Consider the following 19,243-nt stretch of genomic DNA (forward strand, 5'->3'; position numbering starts at 1 on the left):
TGGTTGAATCTGAATTAAAAAACAAAAAGACAAAAACCAATTTATAACAGAAAAGCAACCATTTTTCTTTTATTTTTGTGTATCACAAAAATTTTAGAGTGTTATTTTTCCATCGCCCCAAAATACAAGCGTTGAAAGCTTTACACATTTTTTTTTCTTTCTATCCTTCTGTATATATTTTCAGGGCCTGTCTATATAAAAAACAAAATTCTAGTCTCTCTGAAAGCATCTAAAAAAATCAACACAAAAAAAAAAGGTTGACATTTAACAAGCAATCTAAAATTGGATAAACTTTCATTCCTTCATTTTTTGTTTTTTTCTCCCTAGTTTTATTTTTACTTTTTGGCTTGTACAGTTTGGTACTTGTTTATTTACAGAAAGTCTGACCGATATCTCCTATAGGTATCTAATTTCAAAATGTCATGATACAAAAAAACAAAAAAAAAAGGAGTTCACTCCCAATATATTGCATATATGTAGGATATTTGATGATGTGTACATAATATAATCCTAGAAATAACAATTCTCAAACATTGTATTGAATGACGACATTTCAACAATTTAGAAGACAACAAATACAAAAATAAAAAAGAAAATAGATTATAGTTTCACGACTTTACTCAAGGATACTCCTACTTAAATATTCATTTGCAATTTGAAAGCTCCTTTATTCCGCTAGTAATGAAATATTAATAGTTTGAATTGAAGCTAACGTAATTGGAAAGAAAAACTAAATATATTATAAAATACACGGCTAATTACTCTGAGTTTTTAATAGCTTTAAAGCTAAGCGCAAAAAATGGACTTATATTAAAAATGGACTCAGGTCACCTTTAAAATCAACCATCACCTGTGTTTGAAAAAAATTTAATATGGAGACTCAACGAAGTCTAGTTGGAAAAATATAATTATTCAAGCAAAATGTGAGTTCACAACATATACTTGTTTTATTGATGCTTCTGTTGCACTCTACAAAAACTTATTGCACCAATTTATATTTCTGTACGTTTAATCTATGAAAAACAAAGTTAGATCATCTCAGTTTCTAGATATTAAGGTCTGTACTAATAAATTTCAGATAGCATGCAATTTCAAAATTCAATTTTTGATTTATTAAGCTCTATCTGAGGGCATATAACGATCTAAACATGAATAATTCTACAATGATTCGAAAATCAATTGAGAACAGCAGTTACAAATTCATTTCGCTAACATATAAACTCATTTATTTTTTATTCCTATAATATATAACACAATTTCAATAGAAATCAGTGTCCCATTTACTCGAGAGTAATTCCGATTGTTATACTTCTTTAAATAAAATGCAACATTTAAATTAATTTTTTTTTAAATAATTCATTTACAATTTACAAAAGGGTATGTTTCCACTTTTTATTATAATTTATTAATCTCATAGAAATGAATTCTTGAACTTCAAAATAGGGAATCGATTTCAAATTTATTCATTAATAATATGCCAATATTTTCAGGATTTTTTATGTTTTAATGTCACAATCATAAGGTCAAATTTACTATACCTTTTGTAAATTTTTATTTTATTATCAATACTACGAGTACAAACATATTATATAAAAATGAAGAGAAAAAAAATATAAAGACAAAAATTGTTGAGAGTACCAAAAATTCTATATAACATGTGATGAATTTTAATTTACTCTATGCTATTTACTCTGTACACTATACACTTTGAATTCTTTAATACAATTCATATATATATATATACAATTACACCACATATTTGTGTATCCTTCATAATAATCTAAATCATCATCAGTCAACCCTTGTTTATCAATAAAATGTCAAATATCCCCAAAACAAAAAAAATAATAATACAAAAATATTGTATCCAAAGTACGCAAAAAAAAAAGTAGCCATTTTTTCTATTACTTTCATTATTTATGCGCCTTTATTTTGACCTTCTCCTTATAATGCTTTTGTTTGCTATGAATTGTAGTAAAATTGCTCAGCAATTGTTGCACAAAAGATCTTAGCTATATTATATAAATTTTTCGTATATATATTCTAGACCTATGTACAATAGTATCTCATCTCAAAAGTTTAATAATATTCCCGGTATAATACATATTAACAATATCTATACATACTTTTATACATACATATCTAATAACATTAACCTTATGCTACTAAATAAAAATATGTACTGCTGTATAGCTTATGCACATCCCATTGTAATAATGAAGCAAAATTAAATGTTCAAAACAAGAAATTATAATGATAAAAGCGAAAAAAAAACCAAAAAAAAGGAACAATTTGGGATACGTGAATTATAACCTTGAATTTTCAAAAAAAAAAAACTTTTCTTTATATTTCTACTCGTATACACAGAAAAAAATAAATTACTATAGTTGCGCGCTTATCTTTCAAAAGAAAAGGGAACTAGAGTTGAAAAGAGAGTTTTTTTTTCTTTTTTAATTAAAAATGATAATAATAATTATGTATAATAATAACAATAATATTAAATGAAATCTTACTTGGAGAAGAGATTCCTTTTGTTAAAAATCAAGGATCCTTCCCCAAAATAAAAAAACAACAAAAAAGAAATTATGAAGTAACAACAAGAAAAAAAAACTATTTAATTTCGCTTTTGTTTTCCGAGGATAATACAAAAAAAAACCTTATATAACAGAAATAAAGAAAAACCAACATTACAATGAAGACGTCAGCCTGCAAAGGCTCAATGTCCATCTTATATATTATAAGCAAAAGAAAAAAAAAAACAAAAGGATATGAAAAAGAAAAGCAACATGAAAATATTATAAAAAAAAACGTAACAATATAGTGAAATGAAATGCAAAAATGCTTCAAGATATTCTTGAAATTCCTATCCTATAAAATATTAAATAAAAAATGGTGAGAAGACGGACAGAATTCAAAAAAAAAAAAATTTGTTTTTTTTTTTTCTGTTTCTTCTTTTTCAAAATACTTGAAAGTCTTCTTAACATCCAGTTCGTATCATACGTTTTTTTTTTTTGTTTTCGTTCTTAATTTATTTTAGAAGATGAACGCTGAGTTATTTTAAAAAGAAGGATAGTTTTATTTCAGAAAATAAATTATGAAAAACATAAAAATTAAGAAAAAAAACAATATAAATATTGTAATTGCATATCTCTAGGCAAATATTCGCAGAGCTTCATAAATTTATTTTAATATTATAAAAAAAAATTCTTTGAGATTTCTCAAAAATTTAAAGAAATTTACTAATTACTTCACAAAATTATTAAAAATAGTATTAAAAATCCGTAAATTGCGATAGTACCAACTTTATAATATTTTTTTGGGTTGATCTCTTTGCCATATTGAATGCTGTTTCAGAACAATTTAATTAAAATTTGTGATTACAGCATGAAAGAGATTTATTCGACTAAAATACGCTCAGGATTATTGAAAATTTAAATTATAACACTATAATTTCCACTGTGCCGAAAAGGACATTTTTAAAAAACAACATAACTATACGGTAATATGGCAAATATCTGTAGAAAATATTTGAGATTTTTAAAATTTCTTAAACTTTTAAGAGGAAAATCAAACTACTTTTAGTATACTGAAAAGTAATGAAGATATTCTTTTTTCCAATACAATGAAAGTACAATCAAAGTGTTTTAATACTTTAAAAACCCTAAATTACTTTTAAAAATAGAAAACTTTTAGTTAAGTAGCCTGAAGTAATAAGGACAGATGTTTGTTGATTTTCTTTTTTCTAGCACTTTTTTTTTGAAAAAAAAAATTACTACTATATTCTTATTACACGGCTATTATAGCTAGAAGCTAAAAATCGGCCTATATTAAAATTTTAAGTTGAGTGAAAATTTATTGATAAATAAAATGAAATTTTTTGTTTTACTTTGCTTTGTATGTAACCTCCAGGGTACTCTACGACTGAAAAAATGAATGTTTGCTTTAATTTTCCTTTTTTTTTTGGATTTTTCATTTCATTTCTTTTAGTATTGTAAAAAAAAACAAAAAGAGGCCAAATCCGTGTATGCAATTTTTTTTTTTTTGTTGAAATTGAATAGTTGTGTTGGAATAAAAAGGGGCACGTTTCTTTTTTTAATATTTCCTAGTTTACTCTTCTATTTTTTCATTTCTTTTAATTTATTTCGTTATTTTATTGTATATTTATTATATTTATTTAATAAAAAGGTTTCATTAAATGTATATATAGGGTTTAAGAATAAAATTAGGTCAATATTGCATATTTTGTATATGTTACATTGAATTTAATTATTGAAATTCTTATATATATATAATGAAAAAAAGAAATTTTAATTGTGTAATACTATCCACATTATCTCTAAATTAAAAGAACAATAGTAAAATTAAAATCAATTAGAAATTGTTATGGCCATCAATGGTCTATTGCGAAACGAATAATAAAGTTGAAATTTTAACGCAAGGACTTGCAAATATTTGAAACAAAATCTCACATTTAAAATATAATTCCAACTATAAATCATTTAAATCATTTTTCAACTATAATCATGTAATCATTTGAAAATCAATGAGTTTAAATTCAGTATTCAGTCGAATATAAATTAGATAAAATTATCATAAATAATTGTAGAGGCCAAAACCAAAAAAATTTTATATAATATTATTTTCTTATACAAGTAAATCCCAAATAATAAATTAATGAACGTAACATTTTATAAATTACTATAAAACTGTTATACACATGCTTAAATATATATTTATGTAATGTATATCTGTATATGTACATGTTTGATTTAAGTAATGAAGAGGCAAATAATATTTCAATGTAAAATTTTATACAAATAGAAAATCAACAATCACGTTTTAACATAAGAACCTTGAAAACAAAATGAATATAAAAGTTTTTGAAACAAATTAATGAATCAATCCATCCATATTGGAAAAGTTTTTTTTTTTTATTTAAATAAATTAAGCATTTAAAAGTTTATCCAGTATCTATGTATACCAATTATATATTTTAATCCCGTACAATTATAGGAATCAAATAAAAAACTGTTCATTAATTTGAAATTGGAAAGAGTTTTACAAAATCCCATAATATTATTTCGAGGGATCATGAAGAAAATGCCCTATCTACATAAATAATTAGTAAGTATTATTTTGAACTCGGTATAGAAAGAAACCTTATTTATTTCCTAGTATACATTCCTAGTAGTTTTAGTCACCTAGAACTAGTCAATCTTCTTTTAAATATTCAACGGAGAACTATCTTTATAGGCGCTTGATATTTTAAACTAAAAGATTTTTCTTTTCTCATCTTACTTTCCAAATGTTTCAGTTATTTGGCTCATCATTTTATACGGTTGTGCTGGTATTATAATTTCATCAACAATTGGTCCAATCGCTGTTACAAATGGTGATAATCCAGTTTGAACTTTAAGAAAATCCTTATACCTAAAAAACAAATAAACATATTTGAAATATTTTATAAAATAATAATTTATTTTGCTATCCTTTAAAAGAATAATTAAGTTGATTATGTTTAATTGTGTGGAGTATAATTGTATTGAGTGTTTAAAAATTAATTGAAAATTATTGAAAGCTTCCAAAAAATAGAATCTTAAATTTATTTTGTGAAAACTAGAATATTTTTAAATAATATTCTAGCGTTTTATTTGTTGAATTTTTGTATGAAAAGTCAAAAAAGTTACTTAATAAAACTAAAAAGTTACCTAAAAAACCAAATATAGCGTTTAAAATTATAAATTATTGGACCCCAAATAATGTCCAATGTAAGTTCTATTAAGTCTTATTATGTAAGTTCATTGTTGCAATATAATTAAATTTTATATTTTCCAACTCAATGTCAATCATTTTAATTTATAAAATTTTTAAATCAATTTACAAAAATGAATTGAAATTCCGAGTATTTCCCAGTATAGTATTGCATATATTTTAAAGACTATAATTAATACGTACTCATACTGAAAATCTCAATTTAATATTATAACACTATTAAATTGTTCATCCAATTATACTAAACATAATACTCACATATGCATTTACTTCAATATTAATTATACATAATTATTTTATACTCGTATATAAGTAATTTTGTATTGATTAATTTTAATTTGTTACCTTTTACTCCTTAAGCATTTTAACATCTTTTCATCATCATCTGTTGTTAAGCAATTGACTCCATTTGCAACTTGCATTGTCAAATGAATTGAATGATTTGTTGTTGCCCAATCAGCCATTGCTGAACCAGACATTAAAATAGCACGATGAAATAGACCTACAAATGCAATTTATTTATTATAATTTATATAACTATAAAATATGTATAAAAGGTTATATGTATTTATTACGTATTTTAAAAGATATTGTATTTATATAGAAATGAATAATTCGATTAAAACTAAGAATTTATTTTTTAGATTGACAGAACCGATGAAATTTTGATAGAGAGTTTTTCTCTAAGCAGCATTAATATTATACAGAAAACATATTTTGCATTGTATGTAAGTATATGCTAAAATATATTTATATATATTACTGTCTGTTTATCCAAAACTATATTGTATGTTATATTCAGTATTTGCGACATAAATATTCAAAATCAAAGTTATATAAAATAAAATCAGAAATTTAAAATTTGTGTAACCTCTGATATTTTACAGACACACTAAAAATTTAACAGATTAATTTAGAATACAAGTGGCTCACCCGTAACTACAGTAAAAAAAATCGTAATCTTGCCATCAAGTCATGTGATATTTTTGGTGTGAAGGTTTTAAAAAAATCCAAAATTTTGACCATAATTTAAATGCCTTTTTAAATAAATTTTATAAAAGAGTTTTCATCAAAAGTATTCCTTACGGAACGCATTAAATTTTTAGATTTTATAATGTCCGCAGTTAAAGGCAATTCCACAGATTTAATTTAGAAAAATTTTAATTGTTATTAGAATTGAATTTTTAGCCAATTTTATTTGACCGTCAAATGAATATTATCAACTTTATTTAAATTATAAAAATTTCATTTACAAATATTAATTTTCAAATCCACGAATTCAAATGCCCATATATTGTGAATAACATTTTGTTTTTTTTTTTTTTACTGCATATATTTCAATTCCCTATATGAATATTTAAATTTACAAAATAAATGTATAACAGTTGATATAGTCCCATATATAACGTGTATATACTTTAATTATTTAAATTGCCGATTAGATTTTTACGCAATATTTTGGTTTTCCCATTTGTATTATAAAATTTTTAATCTATATAATAATTTAATATTCTTGAATATCACTATTCATATATCAATTTCAACATATTATTTTCAAATTATTTACCCCTCATATTATTGAAAAAATTTGAAATTTAACCCACAATTATTTGTACCCCATATGAATAATTTTCATTGTTAACAAATATATGTAGGTATCTATACATAAAAATGTGTTAAATATAAAAAATATCACTAAAATATTAAAATATTTTCACTATTAGAGTGAATCAATAAAAACAAGTTCATAAATTCATAAAATTCAGATATAAAATTAAATGAAATATTAAATTTTTTTTTTTTTTGGGAATTTACCATTTGCAACCGGTGATACCATAAGTAAATTAACACATGATGCACCTGTACTATGACCCATTAATGTAACACGATTTGGATCACCTCCAAACGATTCTATATTATCTTTGATCCATTTTAATGCAGCGATTTGATCGAATAAACCAAAATTACTGACAGTTGTTTGACTTAGACCGGGTTTCATAAATCCTAAAAAATAAATAAATTTTAAAAGAAAATCCTTTTTATATTTACAATAATGTATGTATATTTATAGTATACAATTTATAAACTATGTGTTTGCTCAGGAATAATATTGTACCGTTGTATTTTTTGTATTTGATATTCATCTAAAGTTTTCTAAATAAAATGTTATATGTGTAATTGTATAAATAACATAAATTTCATAAATTATTCAAATTTTTTCAAAGACCCCGATACAATATTTTTGTCAATAAATTTTATAGTCTAATTTGATGGATGAATGAGTGGATATACCTACGTGCCCTATATTTATAATATGTACTTACATATTATATAGAAAAAAATCAGTTATCACCGTAAGTAAAATATTCTAACAACAAACAATATCATTAAATATACACACACGCTTATATTTATGACGCAAAAAACAGCCATGGGAGTGAAAATCTAATTCATTGGAAAATGCGGAAATTTTTGCTTTTAGATAACCGTTTATTAGCTGGGTAGATATTATGAAAATAAATAAAATGAAAATTTTTTTTTTTACTATTTTCACTAACATTTGTACATTTTCAAAATGAATTTAATAAATTATTATATTGAGTGAACAATTATAGAGATTTGTATAGTTATTAAAATATTTTAGAGGATTAAAATTGTAAAGGATTTTAATGGCAAAATTACATAATAACCATAATTTTTAACATATTGAAAAAATTTTAATTAATATATTCCGAATTTTAAAAAAACAATCCTGAATAATTGAGCACATCTTTCAAAAATATGATTTATTGCGTTATAGGAAAATATTATCAATTTGCCCGAAATTATCCGAAAAGAATCAATTGATTTTCATTCAACCATTTTCCGGTTTCAGGCACTAGTCAGGTCACTTTAAAACTTATATGCAGTAGTATATTCAGTATTTAATTTCAGTACTATTATTCAGTATTGTTCGATAAACAATTTCAACAAAAATTTAAACAAAAATTTCTAAATTCAACCGCGATACTGGTTAATGGAACTCATATATGTATAACTACATTTTCTTTTTATTAACCTCTCCTTCTCTTATATCGTGATTTTATTATTATTACATTCTAATATTATCTATTTACTATTAAACTATTTTTATTAATAATAATTTCCCAGAAAATATGTGGTTGTTATATAAAATATTGCGGTGAAAACTATTTAACAATTCTAAAATATAATATTTCTAAATTCATACATTTCTTGAAGATCTATTTACAAAGGATAAAAAAGGATAATGTTAAAAATAAAATTTATTCAAATTCAGATTGTGGATTTTATCTAAAATTAAATGAAATTTCAATTATATATAAATAAGAATATAGGAGTTTTTAATGAAACACCTGAAACTTTTAAAAACCGCACTTATGTTTATAATGTGAAATTTTTTTATAATTTGCTCTTATTATTTATTTTTAACTAAATTTTAAATAGAAAAAAAAAATCAATAATTAAAATTAAACACAACAAAATGTAAGAGCTTTCCAAAGGATCAATTCATGGAAATGTAGATTCTATATGAAGATATTATGAGGATAAATTCAAAAGTGGAAAAATATTTCGCGTTATAGTGGAAAAGCAAAAATTTCCTTCTCTCTCATATTTTTCTCTAATTAAGATTGATTGATTCGCAATAAATTATGGAAATATTCCATAAATACGAGTAATAACTGTAACTGAAAAAGTTACTTAAAATCGAATCAATTTAAGTAAAATCTCACTTGTTCTTATTCACTGAGACGTCAAATGAATTTTCAAAATGATTAAAAAGCTATATTGACGCTTTTGTTTTATTGCGCTTTTTTTCGTATAATTGTCTTCTCACTAGTCGTATAATTTAGTAATATGAAAATTTACATTTAAACAAGTACAGGGTATTTGTTGAACAAAGAAAAATATGACTACATTAAAATTAAACATTCGTAAAAATATAAAAAGGAAGGTAGTTCAATATTCTGTCACAATATTTTACTATATATAAGTATATGTATAAATAGGATAAGAGTGTATATAAATTCCCACGAGTACAGCTTTTTAAAAACCAAGTGAGACCTCTAAAATTTACATTCGCCACCCAAGAAATCGCTACATCAAACCCAAAAAATATCTGATTGGAGTTCACCAGTGCCAGGCATAAAGATTTCCTGGTGGCAGCTTAGATGGTAGATATGCCTAGGCTCTCCTTTCCAGCTGGAACCCCAAGGGTTGTTCTATGCCTCGCAAGCTCGTTCGTCTTACAGTTGCCTTGGACTCAAATCAAGTTTAACTTAAACTAGTCCGTCACCTCGTTAAGAGACGACTTACAATCAAGGACCGTTCTGAATATAGACCTCAGATGAAAATGGCCGACAGTGAAAATGTTAACGTTACCGACATTTTATTATATGCAAGAGATGCAAGGCGCGGCACTAAACTTTTTGGCATACTTTGAATAACGCCACATAAACAAAATTCTCGAGATGTATGGTCATTAGTAGTCTCATTAAAATGTCTTTAGTGGGACTTACGAGTAGAACTTTATATCACATAAAGTGTATCATAAATAATTTAATCTTGTTTAATCTATGATGCATTAATCGCTAGGCAACTAAATTCTACGACCGACATATAAAAGCTGATATTATTATAATGGCATACTTTAGAAAATTTATTCCATAACATTAAATTAGCCGCTGGATCACAACAAATGAAGATAAACGAAATATATTTTAAAAATGAGCTTCTAAAAGACAGATTAAATGTACTATGATCTACAGAATTTACTTATGGATATACATTTTCGTGTCACCCCCCTGTTCTTTTATAGAGTAGAATTTATAGGAATGAAAATATAAAAATTTACCATAATAATTGAAAAACTTAAATTAAAATTAAGGTCAAATAATTGAAAACATAAAAAATTTTCTGTCAACAATGTCATTTAATTAGTTGTTTCATATATGTATAGTATTTGAAATTTTATAGAGGTTTCCCGAATACATATTTACATATCTATGTACACATTGCCATGACTAAAATTAATTCTGCATCAAAATTTAAGTTTAACATTTTAATATAAAAAAAATTTAAAACCTTGGAATTCCGCTTTTATATAATTTAAAAAATGCTTTTAACTGTACATCCTGTATTACGAAAATATTTTAAAAATAGAAATCAAATAAATTTCCATATATACACATATATAAATATAAGTATATAATATAAGTATATAATATACATACCTAAAATTCCCAATCGGTAATTGATTGTTACAACAATTACTTGACCATAACTGGCAAGAACTGAACCATCATATGGATTTCCACTATTCCATTCATAAGATTCACCATGAATGTAGACAATGACAGGATATTTTTCTACTTTATCAAATCTATCTGTTGTCATTTATACCGTTACATCGTTATATTATTGGTTTTTTTATTGTTAATGTTATTTATTATTTTTCCCATTCATCCATATATATGCATATATATATATATATATATATATATATAATTATATTATATATATATGTGTAGTGCAATATTATTATTTTTATTTCAATTGTTGTGCACAATAGTGTGGTTAGTTGTCCAGTAGCCCAATATGAAATTGAAAAAGTATGACAGGAAAATAAGAAGTGGATCAGGAAGATATAAAAATATATATATAGATAAATATATTCCACATACATACACATAAACATACTTTTGTTCTTTTATTATTCTTTTTAAAATCATAAAATTCGAAATAAATAGATTTTTCTCTCTTATACAATGTCATTTATATGTATTATATAAAAATGTATAGACAAAACAAACTTATAACTACGTAGTACATCCGTTTCTACCAAAAAAAAAAAAAAAAAACAAAATATACACAGAAAAAAAAAGATGAAAGAAATTTTAATTTTTTGTGTCGTTTTTATTATTACTCCCATTTTTCCATACTATTGTGAATGAAAAATATTTATACTTTTTGAATAAATTATCAAAAAAAAAAAAACACAAAAATACAAAATTCGGAAAAATTTATATTTTTGGGCATAAATTTGGATTGTTTAAAACTTTTGTGGTATGGTAGAAATGAAAAATAAAATTTTATGGTAACGAAACAAAAAAAAAAACGAGAAAATTTTAAAAGTTCATGGCAAACAAAAGTATAGAGAGACAATTATTTGAATATCTCCTCTCTTATCACATATATCATCAGAAAAAGGATATAAGTTACACATACACACACTTTAATTTATGTACAGAGTGGTCTAAATTTAATAGGTGCTTTATTTTTTCTTCTTGTTTTTTTTTTTGTTTTTTTTGGAAAATGACATGAATTTCATGTACTTTCATTCTGTATATGAATTTTATATGAAATTTAACAATTGTTGCAACAAATTGATTTAAGTTGAAAATTTTATTTACATCATAAACAAAAGTAAATATTTTCATGAAAATTACAATAAAACTATGCATAGTCGAACTTTAAAAAAATTAAAAGAATTTTGAAAAAATGTGAAAATTGAATTGTTTATTCAATTTTAAATTTTTCTCCGTGCAAATAGAAATTTTAATATTATTTTTAATATTGTATTTAATTGAAACTCAGTTTAGAATTTATCAAAATGAAGTTACAGTCAATATTAGTGAAATTATTATAAATCTATATTTTAACTAGTTAAGACCTCAAAGAATTAATACATAATATTTAAAGGAAATTGCAAATGAAAAAAAACATAATTTTAATTTTTTACCTTCTTGTGGTACATAAACATTCAAATATAAACAGTCTTCATTCTCATTTTTTAAATATGGAAACAATCGTTGTAATTGATCACTTCGTCCTTTTTCTAATTTAACATTAGCCAATGTAGGATTTGGTAAATTTTGTGGACAAACTGGTGGTAAATGTGTAGCCATTTTTAATCCATTCCATGGCAATGAAGTACCTTTAATAACAAAAAATAAATTTAATATTTTTATTTTTGAAATTAGATACAAGAATTAATTAAGCACGAAATATTATAATAAAATTAATTAATATCAGTTTTATAAGTAAGTGATTGTACATGACACGTATTATTCTTTGTTTTGTAGGCTCAAGATTAAAAAATTTATTAATACTGAAAAATAATTGGTAATAACAAAATTTGTTATGGTTATGGATGGATTATGAATACAGTAAACAAGATTTCTGTTAAAGTAAAGTTATTTTAATTGAGTAGATTTCAGTGAAAGACTGAAAACTGCAAATCAGGCTGAAACAAGACTCAATTCGTATAATATTTGGTTTTATTCAAAATCTTATTTCATGAAAATAAATCAAATTCAATTCAATTTGAAATTAATTCTAAAATTCATAAAAAATTTCAACATAAGCAAGTTTAAGCACCAATTATTCGAGAACGGTAAGTCTTCAATCAACCAAATATATTACCGTTGTCTAGGTTTATTAATTTGGGAAAAAAGTTGCAACAAACACGTTGTCGCAACTTCATCAAATTCGAAGCAGTTGCTATTATTTTTTAAATAAAATTTATTTGAATTTGATTTTTGTTAACCCTCCAAAAATACCCTTAGACTTATAGACAAACGAGTAAAAATTTTTCAAATCAACAATTTGTTTCCTCCAAGAAATAGCGTCCGGGAGTTTTAACACCATCCTGAATCTCAAATTTTAAAACTAGACTAATATCGACCCATTCTCGAATAAAATCACTAAATGATTACTCAAAATAATTGACTGAATACTGGCTTAAATTCCTCTACTTTTAAAATATTTTTGAAGTACATGATACGGAAAATTTTTTGGGTCAATCAAAAGTCAACCTTATAACACTATGTGATACACACTCACTTTTATACTAATCTTTATTTATTGATTTAAAAATCATCGCCTTCCTTCATCAAGGCCCAAAACTTAATCCTCAATTTATTTCATACATAATTAAATATTAAATACATTATAATTCTCTTACGACAAAACAAACAACTCAAAGTTATTAAATGCGATTCTTTAAATTATACAAAAAAAATACTTTAAAATTAACTCCTCTTCATACAAACTTATTCGAAAAACAAAATTTAAAACAATTATAAAAAAAAACATACTAATTTAAAAAGGAATTAAAAAATTAAAGGAGTAAAGGAAGAAAATAATTGCTTAAATTAATTTTTATTTTTGTATAAACAACTGTGCTATATACGTATATACATAAGTATAAAAAAAATAATACAAATGAAAATCGCGACTGGCATAGAACAGGTAAAAAAAAAACAGAGGTTTTCTATTTTTTTTTTGCGTTTTTCTAAACCTGAAAAAAAACGGAACGCGTTATTTTTTCGCTCTTTTGCATGTTTGCTGGTTATGCATGCTGGTAATTTTTTTTGCTACGCTGTCGAGAAATTATAAAAAATAATTTCTATTTAAAAATGGTGAAATTAAAAAAAAAAAATGAAATGAAATATTAAAACAGAGCACGGATTCTCTTTTAATTGCCTTTAATCTTTACATTTGTTTCATTTCACTGAACGTACACAATAAAAGTTTTTCATTTTTCCACTCAGTTTTTTCCCATTTTTTGTTTTGCTTTTTCTATTTTTTTTTTTTCATTTTTTTCTTATTTACTTGTTATATATATATAAAAATTTTCCACTTCTTTAAAAAATAACAAAAATAATAAAAAACAAAATTCTTTGTAACTAACTATAAAGATGCAAAAAAAAAAACTCGCATCCTGTATACCAAGATACACAAAAATACAAAATAGAGTTTTATTTTACCTTTACCTATAAAAAAGGGGACAAATATTCTCACTTAAATATACATATATGCAATATTAATATATTAGCATACTTATAGGCGCAACTATATTAATAGTCACATCTCCGTGTACTTCACTTATACTCTTACAACACCGTACTATTATACACGTTACATCTATTCATATTTTAAATTGTACATACATGCATATGTACAAATATATAAAATTTCATTACCGACATACAATATACATACATACGAGTATGTACATATAAAATACGTACGTGATTACAGGTTGTATATGTAAGGTTCATAAAAACAAAAAATGACAGAAAAGAGAAAGAAAAAAAATCCTGCTTCACTTGACGTTTTTATTTTTCACTTTTTTGTTGTATTTTACAAGTGCACTTTGTGTGTAGATACGTACGAGTATGTACCTATATGAATACATGGAAAAAAGGTCGTGTTGCACTTTTCGACACAAAAACAAAACTCAAAAAAAAAAAAAAAACAAGTAATAAAATGCAAAAGAGCAAATCATATAAAATGAAAACCCACTAAAAAAAAAAAACCGTGAAAAGCTTTTGATTACGTGAATTACAAATTCTTGCACTTTTTTTTTTTTATTTTTTATACATTTTACAGAATACATACAATAAGAAACATGAAAAGGGAAATTTTGTACATATATGTATAGGTATACATTTACGATTCACAAAACTTCTCTTAACGGTGTTTTTTGTTTTGTATACCGTTATAATTATTAACATTCCATTTATGGGCAATCATTAATTTTGGATTACCACAATACTCGTATTATAAAGAAGGAAGGTATGGTGAAGGAAAATTTTTTTGAGACAAACCCAGAATAAACAAATCAAAGAAACCCAAATTATTTTAGAGTAAAAATTTTAGCCTTCATTTAAAATAATTATAGCCTTCTTTCAAACAGAAATGTGTCATCCTCGGTTTAATTTTTTAATAATTTTTTTTTGGAAGGAAAGCAGAATATTTAAATAACGATCTGGGTGGACGCTGCGATATTTGGTAAAAATCATTGATGGCTACGGTAATAAAGAAGAAAGTAGTACGTTTGTCCGTAAATATGTTCAAAAATTTATACAATCTCCGATAAATCGCTCCATAAAAAAATATTCGTAATTTCTTCGACGTAAAATAAATTGAATTTACTCAAAATTTAAGAATGCGGTTAGGCCTCAAAATAAAATTTTAAACTTTATGAATGTCAGGATTAAATATCTTTTAAACTTCTATAAACTTTTGTTGACTCGATGGAATCAAAACGGACAATTCTCACCTATGTGTACCTTACGTTAGCCGTGTCAACCTAACCTTTACAAACCTTTACAAAGCGTGAACAATCACATTTTAAAATTTTCTCATTTTGTCATATTTTATAGTAACAACTTCTTAATCACTATACAGAATACGACTTACATATTATGTATATGGATCACCCTAAAAGGACTCAATTATTATTGTTTACTCATATAATCTTTTAAAAAAGTTTTTAAATTGAAATTACACTTTTTTTTTTGTTTTGAGTTATTTAAAAACAAAAAAAGATAATATAAAAAAAATCTCAATTCATGCATTAAAAAAATTTTCATGTAAACAAACTGTCAACGAACAATACACTCTCAGACCATATTCTATATTTTTCTATTTTTTGTTACTTCTCAATTATATACATTATTCTCGTTCATAATAATGATAACACTAAATAAAACACTAAATTCTATGCTAAAGCATCCTTTATGGATCTCCTTAATAAAAACTCAACTCATATTATTCTAATGTGTATGTACACATACATAGGGAATAACAAATTAGCGACATCTACAATAACTACAATAATTGTTTTCACTTCTTTTTCAAGTGAAAAACAAACTGAAGAGTAATAATATAATGAGAAGAGAAAGTAAAGTATCTTAACCGTTATTCATTTCAATTTTACTGTTATTTTTATTTCTATCATTTTGTTTTTTAGTTTGTTATTTTATTTTTTGATTTAATAAAGTCATTCTTGCCGAGATAAGAACAATTAACCAATCAAGATAAGAGTATAGAAAAAACTAAGTGTTGTGTATAATTTTATTCATAATACGTGAGTAATTCATTATGGGCAAAAAAATATAAGAATTCGAAGAGTGTTATCGAATAGAAAATGAAAAATTAAGGGATAGAAACTAAGCATCTATTCAACTATTAGAACAAGAAGTTTTTAAACAAAATCTTCTATTGTGTGTTTTGGAAAACTGTTGACATGACGTCATGCAATTTTAATATTAATTTTAAATAATATAATGATAGAGTCAATGGTATTTTCAATTAAAAACAATTTTCCAGCCAGCTTACAAAACAATATTTCCCATTAAATGTGTTAATTGAATATTTCATCAAATTCGTATGAAGGTTCGTGTTCACAATTGATTTGAAAAGTATTCTTAAAAAGTTGTGCCTTATACGCTTAAACAATGTTATATTTCTTACAATGGGAGACTTAAGATAAATTTTGAGAAATAAAAGCGTAAAGTATTGTCATGTCTGTGTGATACAGATTGGAAAATATGTTAGGTGTTTTTGGAGCAAATATCGAAAAAATTATTAAAAATTTCTTAAGTGCATATTAATCAAGAATAAACTTAAGGCATTATGAACTGTAAAATATTACTGTTCTGTACTGTACTTTAGATGCTTATTGTACAAGAATACATATATTTTTTTAAACCACTAAAATGGAATTTACAAAATTACATAAAAGAATGTAAGTTCTTAAAATTTTTTTTATTAACATATTTTGAACCTGTTTTTTTTTTTTTCAATAAAATGTAAAGGTTTTTGAAAACAAATTCCACTTTAATTTAACACCATACAGTTTTAATATTGTTCACATTATAATTGAATTTTTCTCCACACTTTCTATAAGTCTACACAATATATATGACGATATGAAATTTAGCTGTCATTATTGTTACTTCATATATAATAATTCACTTGTCATTTTATTGAAAAGTAATCTGATTAGATATACAACTTATGTATGTGTATATGTAAGCATTATAGGTGCTTATGCATTTTAATTTTTTGTTTTATCATGCATACAAATTTTATGCATGATAAGAAGAGTATAAAAACTGAATGATTATTATTGTAATATAAGGGAGATATAGATGTATTAATTGTATATGTGTGTATTTTGAAAATATTGTAAAAATAATCACATACCATCATCATGTCATGCAATCAAATCAATATTTATGATGAAATTATTTTAGATCAATTGTTTTTAGCATATGCACTTGTTATATTTCTACACAATAATGGTATAAATCAAACGAAATTGCAAAAATTAGGCAAAATATTATATAACAGTTTGCAAGATATGATTTTCAACGATATTCTATGCAGATTAAAAAATTATGATGGCATAAACTGAAACAAGTAAACAATGACTAGAAACGAATAAAATAATCGCTTAGAAATAAAAATAAAATTTCTAATAATCACATGACTAGCAAAAATTATACACAGATTTTATTACGTCATTGTGAAATTATAACAAAACCGTATTGTTAACCTATTATAACAAAATATAATTTAAAGAAAAAAATTTTTTTGGAAATACCATTAATGTAATTACTTTGGTTCTCTTCCAAAAATTTCAACCAAATTTGCACTAATTTCTTTAAAATTAAATTTAATTTTATAGAAAAATTAAAAATAATTAAACATAATTAAAAAAAAAAATTATTTTACACTATTTTGAATTTGACAGAAAGAATAACATTTTAATTAGGTAGGAAATGAGCCGTTCAAAAATTGAGAATATTATGATCTCTCATATATTTGAATAAAAATTTCACGGAAAACAGAAAATGTTTACAAATTGAAAATGTTTACCGTCTCGAAATTATCTTCTACTCACTAATATATTCACGCACATACGTCAGGATAGGACCCACAATGAAGCAATTTTATTTCTCCTACTGAGGTCCACTGGTATATTATGTAGGCATTCCCACAAAAAAATCGATTTGATTTGGTAAGAGTCAAGCGCCCGAATCACCGTCCGGTTTTCTTTGATTCAACTGACGATCGTACTCTTCGACATATATACCAATCGTTTTCCTTTCCCCTCTTGTTCGCTCCTTTTTTCTTACTGTGAAGCAACACTTTAAATGCCTCACCGTTACTTCACTGTTAATTTTTAAAATAATTTAAACAGATTATTTTTAATTGTTAAATAAAAATAACATATTTAATAACTATAAATTATTATGAAAATGTGTTGTTCAAATTTTGTATTCACCCACCCGTAACGGTTAACGTTAAATTATGTTTTGTATACGTTTTTCCTGCCTCGCGTTATTTATTCTGTATGGCGTAAACTATAACCAAATCAAAGAGTATAAACTTTTTAAAATTCATTTATTTATTTATAATAAAAATTGGCGCTCTTATAAATGCACTTACTATATAATAATAAAAATATTATAATCTAATAATAACGTTTTTAAAATCTATAAATAAATTTAAATTTTTAAAATTGTTTTTTTTTTTAGATATTCTGTTATAGAACGTAAACTTGCATATTATGGGATTTTATATCTTTGTATGTTTATACGAATGTTATAATTTCATCGACTTTTTCTATATAATATTTTTAAGATGGAAAAAT

The 19,243-nt window shown here is 24.2% G+C and overlaps 1 protein-coding gene across 1 annotated transcript in view; it reads right to left on the reverse strand.

The window, feature by feature from the left end:
* The window catches only part of LOC129607939 (uncharacterized), a 43,165-nt gene that overhangs the window by 13,310 nt on the left and 10,612 nt on the right, over positions 1-19,243 (reverse strand). The window contains exons 3-7 of the mRNA XM_055519206.1: positions 12,533-12,727; positions 11,025-11,177; positions 7,588-7,776; positions 6,118-6,274; positions 5,299-5,430 (exon numbers count right to left, since the gene is read on the reverse strand). Coding sequence (XP_055375181.1) covers positions 5,299-5,430; positions 6,118-6,274; positions 7,588-7,776; positions 11,025-11,177; positions 12,533-12,727 — 826 coding nt within the window. The remainder of the gene's footprint in view (positions 1-5,298; positions 5,431-6,117; positions 6,275-7,587; positions 7,777-11,024; positions 11,178-12,532; positions 12,728-19,243) is intronic.

Source organism: Condylostylus longicornis, unplaced genomic scaffold, assembly GCF_029603195.1.
Source record: "Condylostylus longicornis isolate FDR11 unplaced genomic scaffold, ASM2960319v2 ptg000030l, whole genome shotgun sequence".
NCBI classification, from domain to species: Eukaryota; Metazoa; Arthropoda; class Insecta; order Diptera; family Dolichopodidae; genus Condylostylus; species Condylostylus longicornis.